The 12,496-nt window shown below is 36.5% G+C and overlaps 1 protein-coding gene across 1 annotated transcript; it reads right to left on the bottom strand.

Moving 5' to 3' along the window:
• LOC104789654 lies at positions 10,183 to 10,775 on the bottom strand. The gene is made up of 2 exons (XM_010515320.1): positions 10,731 to 10,775; positions 10,183 to 10,644 (listed from the first exon to the last, which is right to left on the bottom strand). Exons 1-2 carry the CDS (start codon positions 10,773 to 10,775, stop codon positions 10,183 to 10,185), a joined length of 507 nt encoding a protein of 168 aa, XP_010513622.1.

Raw genomic sequence — 12,496 nt, 5'->3', positions numbered from 1 at the left:
AGAAACTTATACTATAAAATCCGTAGATTTTGTTATTTAGTTTATGAATTTATGAAGTAAATGACAAGAATAAGAAATGTAAGTGAAAATTTATTAAAATGGTATCAGCAAACGACAAAAAAGTAGTAAAAAAATTTGAACATAAATCTTTTTGCTTTATTTTATTTAATAGTACGTCAAAAATAAACCATTTTATTTATAAAGTGCATTTATATGTAATACTGTAAATCAAAATTCATAGTCATGAAATAATCATCGTAACCTTTGTACCAAAAAAAGAAATTTAGATAATTAATTATATGTATAGTAACTTGTTAAAACAATTATTAACGCTTTCTACAATATTATATTTACTTCTTCTTTTCTTATATGATATTACATGAATTTTGCTGTCACTTACTAGAAGAAGTAGCGCGTGCTAACTCTCATTCGTAGCGCGTGCTCTCGATCGTAGCGCGTGCTCTCGATCGTAGCGCGTGCTCTCGATCATCAACCAAAACCAGTCAATGGTTTACATGCTTGTTTACATCTGCCCGGCGTTTGTTTTGTTTTTGTTTTTAATCAAGACCGCAGTTTAATGGTAGGCAATTTAATAATGATTTGCCAAAATATTTGGAGACGGTGAGAATCTGAAAACGAAGTTACTTGAGGATAAAATGGTAAATAGAGAAAGAGGTTCGAACTTCAAAATTGGCATGCAAGCGAGAAAAAAGTGTGATGGCGGCGTGGCGGAGACATTGTGGTAACAGAGTTTGGTCGAATCGCCGCATTGTTCATTATGTAGCTCCATACATAATTGTGATTATTATTAACATTATCTAGCTCCTATCTATACTACTTACTTATCTGAGTTATCTCAAGGAATCACTTTGACTAAAATCATTAGTTGCATGCTAGTAGTATATTTTGCTTTTTTACTAAATTAATTATGTCAACGTTTATTGGTTAGATTCGGTAGTTTGATCTTTTCATTAAAACAACCGGCATTGAATGGCGATGTCTAACCTAACTTCTGATACTTCTTTTATTAAAAAAACAAATACACACAATTCAGTATACATAACTAAGATTCCGAATTATAACGGAAAAGTAAAACTGAGGTAGTATATAGTCACGGTTCAAATCCTAATAGATATAGCAACCTTTGTTAAAGTTTTAATTATATTTTCAACGTATGTGAAAGAAAAATTTCTGAAAATTACACATTCAGCAACAAGTACAACATTCAGTTTATAATGATCTAGGAACTAAACCGGGTTCGCCTATATATCTCTATGGGCATTACCACATATATTTTTCGAATTATTTTTGGTCAACGTGGTTGTGATCTAATTATAATCTAAACTGTTGTTCAACAAAAAACTAACCCAATATTTAAGTTGAGTCGGCGTTGCAAATTTAAATTGGGCAGTGGCAGAATTGTGCTAATTAACCATTGGCCTGAACACTTTCTATGTTAATTAGTCGACCGACCTTTCACATGGTTGACCTCGTCTTATAATATAATCATGCGAACAATCAACTAGCAGACGACTCTATTAGACTATATAAACTCTAAAGAAATTCATATTATAGCATTTGATATCCTCGTATGCGATAAATCACCCTCCTATGAAATTTAGAAGTTCTATATAAATTTATAATATCAAAACTAACTTAACTTCTTGATTTTTTAAAAGAAACAATAACTTAACTTGTTGTAAGATATAAGCAAGAACCTATAATCAAATGGTATATCTGTGCACTATTTACATGCTTAAATAGACCGTATGGATGACGACAAAAGAAAATAGACCGTATAGATAAACAAAACTGAGGAGCCGATATATCATATTGCCATGAAAGTGATTGACTGGCAATAATTCATTAAAATAAAAATGTCTAGGTAATTTTGTCGTGTTTGCAATAAACAAATGAATATTACTCGATATATATGAACAGGGAAATTAAGTTTCGAGCTAGATTAATGCAATGATATAATTCTTTATAAAGCTCATATGAAACAGAATCCAACGTTAACTCTTCCTTTTGTTTATCAATAAATCTTTTCTCCCGAATTCTATCAAAAGTGAAGCTAGAAAAGTCCAAAATAGGACTAAAAACAAGCCATGCATGAATGTGTAAAACAAGAACAAGGGTAGTTGTAACTCTTGCTGATGATACATTGAACTGAAAAAAAGATAGACAAATGGAGGAGAGATAGGTGACGATGCCATGCAAAAATGTCCAAAAACATTATATTAGAAAAAGAGGAAAGTGCCAAAAGAAATGTAGGGTTTGGGCGTTTGGCATTCATATGGCCGCGCGTGTGTGTATAATGTCATCATATAATATGATGCATATTTGTTCGTCGTCGGTTTTAAATTGTTGGACAAAACCCTCTTCTATCTTCCAATCACTTCCACAATTTTAGGAGAAAAAAAAACAAAACATGGGCTTATTAATAGTAACAAATGAATTATAATCCAAACCCAGGGGCTCGCCTATTCCATGGTTTTCGGAATTTTGTGGGCTAAACCGTAGGATGAGCTTCAGTCTTTTTTTGATTACAATATCAGAAAATTCCCATTAAAAGAACCATTAATTAAGATTTTTCAAAGACTACATATAATTAACAATTTTATTTTTAAAACTTATAAAAGTTTGTTTATTGTTCGCCGGGCATGAAAATTACATGAACAAATTAATTCCACGAACACAATTCATTTTTTTCTATAAATAATATTCTTATTTTATTTTTATTTTAAATAATTTTTCTTCTTTTTATAGTAGTTTGATAAACAATGTATAAAAAAATTCAAGTTGATGTAAAAAAGTGGATCAAAGCACTTCAATCTAATCGAGAAATCAAGAAGACGTCACAGTACTTTTATATTCTGATCTAGACGTATTGGCTTTTCATCTCTCTTTCTAAAACGTAATTATGATGCGATTTCGATCCGATGTCACTGAAACCATTAGTGTTGGAGATCTTCATTCCTTAACACATCAAATTCCTCACTAGATGGAGAAGTCAAAGCCCTTGTTATCATCTTTGCAACAAATCCAGATGGGCTCTCTAATAGAAACCACTCGGAGAGTCTTGAACGAAATCTATATTTATCTATATGATATTGAGTCCAACTAAATTTTGACAAAGAGCCCAGTTAAGTTTGTAAAGGCTTTTTTGGGTCAGCATACTATATCATTGCACTGATCATTGTCGTTGTTCATAAAGGCATTGGTCAACATACAATAACATCACTGCACTAATTTCAACTATCATGTTTTTTTGTGTTTGCGAAAACCACTAATTTTTAACGAAAGAATGACTATACTAGTACATAAATCGATGTTTATTACTAGAGTAGGTTCATTTATTTTTAACTTATTAAACTAGTACTAATCTATATTATGAAAGTTGGTCAATTCTCTCCATTTTTTTGCCACATCAGCAATGGAGAGAGTGCCACATGTTCATCCTTCTTTATGTTGCTTGACTGATACTCTTTGTCTTACTTTGCTTGATTTTCATAGTAACTGATATTTCGACCATTTTCGCTTTCCCTTGCTTTAGTAACTGCTCCTTTATAATATCTCTCACATCCTCCTTTTTTTGTAGTGAATGAAGATGTGAAAGATGAAGGTCAACCACAGAGAAAGGAGAACTTGAAGATCAAGCACATTCAGAAAATACTCTTTTACATGGCAGGAGTCATGAATATATAGAGAAAGATGTTTAATTAGTTCTTCTAATTATAGTTTGTAAGTGATTATATACATACATTCTCATTCGATAACAAACAAGAAAATACAAAATTCTCTTTTTAAGTTTATATTGTTGTGTTGTTTTCCTTCTCCACAAACCTTTTTTTATAACTCTATCTGCTCAACTATACACAGAATTGCAAGTTCATTTTCACTATGGTGAACCTTAAGATTTTGTATTTGAGTGGTATTGTTTCTAAATTTTTATTTTATGTATCTAGGGCCGGTATGTGTGTTGTTAAATGTAATCTTACTATATAGAATAAGAAGAAACTAGTCATTTTGTGTTTGATTCTTAAGAGGTAGAATAGATTATGAAACTTGGGAAATTGGCCAAATTTACTATAGTTTTTTTTCTTACTGCTACCGTCCCAGAGAAAAGAAAAAAAATTCAATCATGTGTGATGGCTATTCCAAATTTTTAGTCAGATGATATGATATTGATCACATGGGTTGTGCTTTCGTTTTTTATTACTTAACGCACGATATGATATTGACAGTAAAAATGTAATTGTTCATATCGCGAAAAATAACCCACGCAGTGCGCGGGTACTCATCTAGTTAGTTGTTAAAAGACGTTTAACCCTTTGTTATTTGTTTAATTTCGGAGATGCCATTTTGTTTTAAAAAAGAGATTTTTTAGTAACAATTAGAAATCGTGGAACCCTATGTATTCGTGAAAACCCTAAGGAGACTTAAATTGTGTTTGTTGTTATCTCTACTTGTGAAGCGATTGCGGAGGCAATATCGCTGGGAGTTCGTACGGAGATATCGGTGGGTCGGAATTTGGGCGGAGATTTCAGTGGTGAGGATTCAGACGGAGATTTTGGTGGCTGGGTATTCAAGCGAAGACTTCAATAGAAATTTGGTTTGTGTTTCCTTGGGAGATTGTGGAGGAGATGAGTTCGTGAAGGGAAAATCAGGCCGTGTTGTGACGAAATTGAGTAAGAGGCGAGTATATTTATGATTAATATTCTTTGTTAAGTGTTGTTTATATGTAACGAATGGTGTGTTATTTTTTGGTATGTAGAATCGGCGTGAAGAAACCGAGTGAGGTGTTAACTATGAACGTTCAGTGGAAAGTATCTGGGTAGATAGTGATGATGAAAAAATCGAAAGGTAAGTTTGTGATTTGAGAGAGATGTTTAATTTTGAAATTAGGTATGTGGGATTTGTTTTGTTGAAATAGTTAATAGCGAATATGGGAGGGCTCTGGTATGTTATAGGATGAAAAGCTGAGCAAAAAGTATTGTTTTGTCGTTTTGGGGTTTGGTGTTTTCAAAAAAAACTTTTCATACTCCGTATGTCTTGTGTGTGTGTATGTGTACGTGGTAGAGTGGTATGTTGTGATAAAGTGATTTGATAGAGTTTGAGGGAGTTTATAGTTTGATAGATAGAGTTTCGTGATTGACTTAAGAATTGTCGTTTGTACAATTCAAGAAATAGAATCTAAATTAGTATTGTGTGCTATTTGCAGTTAAGGGATCAAGTGCAGAGAAGAAGTACCCTCCAAGGCTGTATCCTGAAGGGAAATCTCCCCTACAGAGACAGAGCATGCATCATAACTGCACATTGAGCATTTTTGGATTTATGAAGGAGTGCATTGGGGATGATGTGTACATGGATATCAGAGATAATTCGCAAGTAGGTGTTATCTTAAAACTAGCAGATATTGACTATGTATGGTGGGCAAAGTTGGTGCACTACATTTTAACTCGACAGCTGGCAATAGAGAGAGCTATGAGATGTGGGCATTGATTGAAGGGAGTCCTATCAGGTTTTCTCTTTATGAATATGAAGACATTTTCGGCCTGAATTGTGATATGATAGATGAAGAGGATAAAGTTGATGTTGATCACACTGAATTCTGGGCTGAGTTAAATGTGGATGTAGGGGTTGGTCCAAACTGGTTTGATTTGGATGAAGCGTTGAAGCAGTGTAGGACCTCGCTTCCTGAATTGAGAAAGAAGATTGGACTGTTGTTTGTCCTTCATGTTGGTATATTGGGGCTATCTCGGTCCAGCAGGATTCCATTAGAGTATGCGAAACGAATTCTGGATAGTGAGGCTTTTGAGAGATTTCCTTGGGGTCGTGTTGGTTTTAAAGAGTTGATTCAGTCAATAAAAGTTGTGTCCTTTGAGAACCATACATATGCTATACATGGATGTGTACATGTCCTAATGGTATGGGCTTTGGAAAGTTTGGTTAACTTTGGGAAAAAGTATGGGACGAAAAGAAAAATTGATGATGATGATGTCGAAGAAGTTGTGCCGCTACTTTGCTGGGGTGGAGGCCGCCCAAGGATTACACTTGAATCCACATAGAAGACGTTAAAGAAAAAGGTAGTGTAAATTTCGTGAATTAATGGACCTTATTGAGAAAAATGTGATATTTTAACGAAACCCTATTAATGAACATATTTTTAACTGGTTGTTTGAACGTATAGGTGGACGTTAAACATTTAGTTTTCAGACGTGAAGAGGATATATATCCAATGTGGCCAGGGGAAAATGTTGTATTCGGAGAAGGTGTTTGTGGAAATAAGCTGTTGGATAATCTGCTACATGATCTTTTCCTGGGTTGTGTAGATGAGAAAAAGTGGTCTTGCGATGCAGAGGAGGTTGTTTATGATAAGAAAGCGGAGAAGAGGCAGGCGGCAGCTAGTAGTGGAGATGATTTTATGGACCCACCTCCTATGAAAAAGTATAAGGCGAGAACTAGCTCCCCAACGCACCGGAGGTCAAAAGGTCGATGAAACTTAAAGAATTGAATGATGAAAGCGGCGATGATGGTGATGTGAAGGGCGGGGAGAAAGGGGCATTAGAAGGCGTTCTAAAGCTGTTGGGTAAGCTTGATTGGAAAATGGATGAAATGAATGAAAACTTGGGAGGGAAGCTGAAAAGTATTGGTGAGCAAGTGAAAGAGATAGAAAAGAAGGTTTCAGTCCTTAAGAATGATGTGGTTGAGTTGAAGAGAGGTAAAGACATCTTGCCTAAGAAGGCAGAGTTGGAAGAAAAGTCTGTTGAGGAAGAAGATCAACTTGCCCACGATGAAGGATCAAAAACAGGAGAGGCTGGTGGTGAGGTGGAGAATGATGAGGTAGGCTTGGTTTGAAATTCTATTTAAAAACAATTACATTGTGAAATTCTTTACAAAGAGAAGTGGTTTGTCTGTGCAGAATATTGCATAGTTGGTGGGCATTGACAATTTTGAAGCTTTAGTTTCTTTCTTAGCACTGTATCTTCTTTTCCAATTTCCGTTTATGTTTTTTACGTTAACAAGCTTTTTTCTAAAAGTGTTGACCTCGTGATATAAATCATATTAAAATTTGTACACACATAATTCCTGTCATGTTTTTCTATTAATGTCTCTCGTTTTAGTCATGGCTATTACAGATGAAGCAAACATCACAAGATGATTTTCCCATTTCATGTGTGTCCAAAAATCCGGCGAAAAAATCCAGATTGTCTTTGAAGAATGTTAAAAATATGCGAAGGACAGCACTTGATGAGAAGAAACTCAAAACACCCATTACAAAACAACCAGTTGTAGCTTGCCTTGAGGAGACGAGGAAGGAATTTACGACACCTAAAAACCAAGGAAGGAGACTTTTTACACAGCAAAAGCAACCATCATCGTCAGATTCAGGTTTTTCGGACCCTATAGAGAATGCGGCTAGGAAAAATATAGAATTGGCTATAGACAAGTTGTATTTGTTGTGTAAGGATGATGATATTGGTAGTCCAAATAAAAAAGATAGAAACCCTGCGGCAACACAGCTTGACCCATACATTGGGTCATCAGTAGTTAAGCGCATTCTTAAGGGGAAGGTCCTTTCAGTAGTGCATTATGATCCTTTTGAGAAAGTGTCTGCAGGCAAGGTTGACAAGTTAATGGCTTTCATAGACGATGAGCTGTTAGTCTTCTTATTTAATAATGTCAATTTTAGCCGTTTTTATGTTATTATTGAAGGTCTAATGTTTTTATGTTATCTTTGTTTTTTGCAGCACAAATGGGCTCGACTCCTGTGACTCATCTGCTAATTTTTACTTAAGGATAATGACACCGAAGGAGTTGTGGCCTAAGAAAGATCCGCGATACGGGTGGTTGAAGGATGCGGTAAGTGTACAATTTGTTTCCATTTTTGTTAATTTTTTTTTCCCATTTCATGGAGACATCAAATACTGATGTTTTCTTGTAAACTTGACAGCACCTGTGTCTAGTGATGCATATGCTCAGGAAAAGGTCTATGCAGACCGTGTCCCCCTTCTTATTCGATAGGATTGCCTTCCTAGATCCATGGTTTGTCTATCAATGGGCGCAAGACTACAAGAAGTTTGACTCTGAGAAGAATTGGTTGTTCCCTGAGACATACTTTAAAGTCTACAATGGTCTCTACCATAATTACAGTATGACGAAGAAGAGGTGGGTTGATGATGTCGATGTTCTTTACTTTGCAGACAACACCAATAATGACCATTGGGTAGCTGTGGTAGTGGACTTAGTGGTTCGACGAGTGAATGTGTATGACAGCATCTGCAGTTTGTATTCAGATGATGAGGTTATGAAGTCTGTTGCCCCTCCAGAGAAGAAAAAAAATTTAGTGCGTGAGCTTTCACGTCTTACAGGTCTAAAACGTGTCCTCAAAACCTTCAGCAGGGGGATTGTGGTATTTTTTCAGTTAAATACATTGAGTGTTTAGCTGTTGGTATTTCGTATGAAGGTTTATCTGATGCTGCAATGCCTGCCATCCGATTAAAACTTGCAGCTGAGATATTCGATGAGGTTCCCGACACTGATTGCTTCATTCAAATGTCTGACCCAAATCCTCGTGGTTCCGACACAGGTGGTGTTGAGTTTATATCACATAGAGAAGCATGTGTTTAATCAACGAGTAGTCTCCAAGCTGAGTCCATCTTTTTGAACAGTAAATTGTCTAACCAAGGTTTTTTGAATTTCTGCCATCAAACCCATATTCTTTTTGTAAAGCTAACAAAGTTGCATGTTCTTCGTGACAACGTTTAGAACATGTAACATTGTCCTTACCGCCAGAGCTCAAAATAGGAGCGTATTCTTTTGTGTAGATGGGTATGGTTTTTGTAACACGTATACGCTTGATGGTTAGTTAATATCTACGTGGATTTATGGTTATTTTGTGTACACACACACGACGCCCCGTAATTAACATTCATATTACACACTTATAAACCCTACTAAGATAACATTCATTATACACATACGTATTACACATACTGGCCGCTAAGATACAATAAAAAAGAAAATTGACTACTGCAGTTTATATTAGACATACTAGCCGCTAAGATACAATAAAAAAGAAAATTGCTTAGACTACTGCAGTTTATATTACACATACTAGCCGATAAGTTAATACAAAAAGAGCTGCCTACAATTAAACACATATTAGCCGCTACGTTAATACAAAAATAGAGACATACACTTATTAACCGCATAGAATATTGGTAGTGGATTTATGAATCATACATACCTTTCAACACATCTCCTGAAACTTGCAAGCATAGTTGAATGCGAAACAATGTTCACGTATATCAAGTCCGTTGTGGTGCTCCAACCAACACAAATGAGCAATTTCAAAATGGTAATAGCCGTCGAAGATACGATATCCAAGAATCCCCATTTCTCTAATTTGTGTTTCAACTTGGTCAGCGATCATCACAGCGTCGTGTATGTTAGGCACCTTCCTAAAGAAAGCTTTTGTCAACAGGAGCCCATCTTCCAAAGCCCCACACATGATGAGCATCATAGCATATGCGAAGTGCGCATAAATGCTCTCGGTAGCGGTTTCACCAAGCATATCTAACACCGCTTGTGAAGGGCCAACTTGAGTCAATATTCGAAGTGACTCGACATATTTTGCTGTGGGATGTCCTTTCTCAAGACATTTCATCAAGAAGGGCCTATACGAGGAAGAAACATTAGCGAGGTGACCGTTGAAAATAAATTCATCCATATCTACCTCAGACAAGACTTTGTCGGAGTAAACAAGCTCTTTGTATGCCGGTCCAGCAACTATAAAAGGACCAAGGTGCCGAAACCCTTGCTTCCCTACACGGCGGATTATATCAGCAACCACAGGCGTTGGAATGTAAGCCATTTTTAGTTATCTTTAGGTCTAGAGTGCAACAAGTGAATACTACTGCAGTTTGCTTATATAGAGCCTTATTCCACTATAAATAAATTTTACAGTGTCCGGTTGGGAAGAATCATTAATGTGGGTTAAATTTCCCATTTAACATACACCTAACTTTGTGATGTGATAGACTATTAAAGCCACAATTTAAGTGCCATGTGGTTACAGTATACTAAGAGATAGAGCAGAGTTAAAATCAATCAAGTCTTACAAAACGAAAAAGCCCAAAAAATATAGTATATTGACTACATCCGTGCACATAGAAGTCAATCATTGCATGTTTGACGATTGTGGCCGGTATGGCCACAGTTTCCACAACAATGGGCTTTCCTGGGCCTTTTACTCTGCATGGCAATCTCGAATGGCCCTTCAGCTCTAGTCAGCTTCGGTCTTCTAGATTGAGTCCTCACCGGTGGTGTTTTAACTCTTTTCTCAACGACATTGTTTGGTAATGGGCATGTTTCATCCTTCGACATAACTGACTTCGCATAACCAAGGCGTAGATACTCTGTTCGAAAGTATGGATGGCACTTAGAAATCCTTGAGACATTAGCAGTCTGTGCGGCAGCAATTGCATGTATACACGGGAGTTTATCAACATCGAACATACAGCAAGAACACTTCTTTTGTGATAGATTGACCACATTCATGTATGCCCCGCTTCTAACTTCGTATTGGTTCGGATCGGTCTCTTGCACATCTAGGAAACTTGCTCTAACAACTCGGGCCTACCAAACAGACAAAAGTTAGTTAGTAGATGTTTAAGTAGGGATAAGCAACGACAACTTTACAAAGGCAAACAATATTATCTTACCTGGAGAAGCTCCTCAACTTGAGTTGTTAGAACAATTATCATCATAGTAGCTTGTTTTCGTCTCGCAGCAAACCATCTAGTCAACATCATCCGTATCTCCTCTAGCAGGCTAACTATCGGATACTGTCTAGCTACTTTTAATACATTGTTGAGAGACTCTGCTATGTTGGTGGTGGTTAAGTTATATCTATCACCTAGAAAGTGTACCCGACTCCACTTACTTACATCAGCCCGCACCAAATACGCATGTAGGTTTGGGTTCACCTGTTGAATTTGATGAAACAATTCATCAAATTCTTGTAGCCTATAAGCAGTTGCAGCCTTCTTTACCAAACCAAAAGTCTCAGAACCTTTAAATCTAACCAGAATATTTTTGTGGAGATGGTAAGTACAAGACTAGCAAGAGGATACACTTTTCCTATTGCTTTCCCGATGGACTTATGTTTATCCGATATAATGGCAAGCCCTTCATCATCTTGAATAACACGGCTGAGTTGTCTAAAAAATCATTCCCATGACTCATCGTTTTCCGTATCAACCACAGCAAAGGCTAGAGGAAATATGTTGTAGTTGCCATCTTGTGTCGTCGCCATTAGCAACGTCCCAAGATATTTGCCCTTTAAAAATGTACCATCAACCACTATGACTTTCCTCATGAATAGAAATCCATCTATGCTTGCCCCAAATGCTATGAAAACAGATTTGAATCTATCTAACTCATCCACTTCTAACCTAGTCAGAGTTCCTGGATTTGCTCTTCTAATCATGTATAAGTACGAAGGTAGTTCTGAATATCCACTTTCATAACTACCCCTTACTAATTCACGGGCACACTTTAGAGTATGATGACCATTCCAATAACCCATCTACAACAAAAAAGGAAATTTTATAAGAACCAAAACGAACCCAGTTAATATAACCGTTTTCAGCACATGTAAAGTTTCATATACTTACCTTTATACCATACCGTAGATTAAGGCCAGCAGCAACATGATTTGCCACAACACCATATCTTATACCACCGACGAATTCTTTGTAGAGTTCCGCCAATATATCTGGGGTTGCTTTTAAAACGACCGACCTTTTTTTTTTTAATAAATAATAAATAATAAATATAATATAATAAATAAACTACAGCTAGTGGTCCCATACCCACTAGCCACCTAACCATAATCACAACCAACAGCGGAATAACCAATCTCAATAAATATAATAACCAATAGAATAATAGCCAGTATTAATTCCAATCATAACTAATAATCCAAACAACAAAAACCAGTGAACCAGCAATCCTAAGCAAAATTCTAGGACTTAACTCTAGCAACCTAACAGAAGCTAGACAACCAAACGAACCACTAGAACATCGTCCTCTTCATTGCCTTGATTCCACGATCATACTTTGCCTTTACCTGCACCACAAACACACATTGCAATGCATGAGTATTTATAAACACTCAGTAAGGCAATCCTCACATCTACTGGGCTATACCCACAAGCAATAGAGTCATCTCTAACCATCAAACAACAATCAACAATCAACAATAACAAACCAGGACTCTGCATCGACTGACATCAACATGCATCGACCGATACCAAATGGAGGTTGCGTCGACCGACGCAAGATCTGCGTCGACCGATGCAAGGTTAACTTGCATCGACCGATGCTCCCAATGCATCGACCGACGCATGCTCGACATAACCCGAAAACCCTAGAGTTTACGCGCCGTCCTCACTGCATCGACCGACGCACATAGTGCATCGACCGA

Source organism: Camelina sativa, chromosome 5 (genome assembly GCF_000633955.1).
Source record: "Camelina sativa cultivar DH55 chromosome 5, Cs, whole genome shotgun sequence".
In the NCBI taxonomy this organism is placed as follows: Eukaryota; Viridiplantae; Streptophyta; class Magnoliopsida; order Brassicales; family Brassicaceae; genus Camelina; species Camelina sativa.
This window is presented reverse-complemented; position numbering and strand designations above follow the sequence as displayed.

Coding starts and splice junctions, on each gene's coding strand:
- LOC104789654 (XM_010515320.1), bottom strand. CDS start 10,775: ATGATGATAATTGTTCTAACAACTCAAGTTGAGGAGCTTCTCCAG. Junction 10,645..10,730: donor AAGTTGAGGAGCTTCTCCAG/GTAAGATAATAT, acceptor TCTGTTTGGTAG/GCCCGAGTTGTTAGAGCAAG.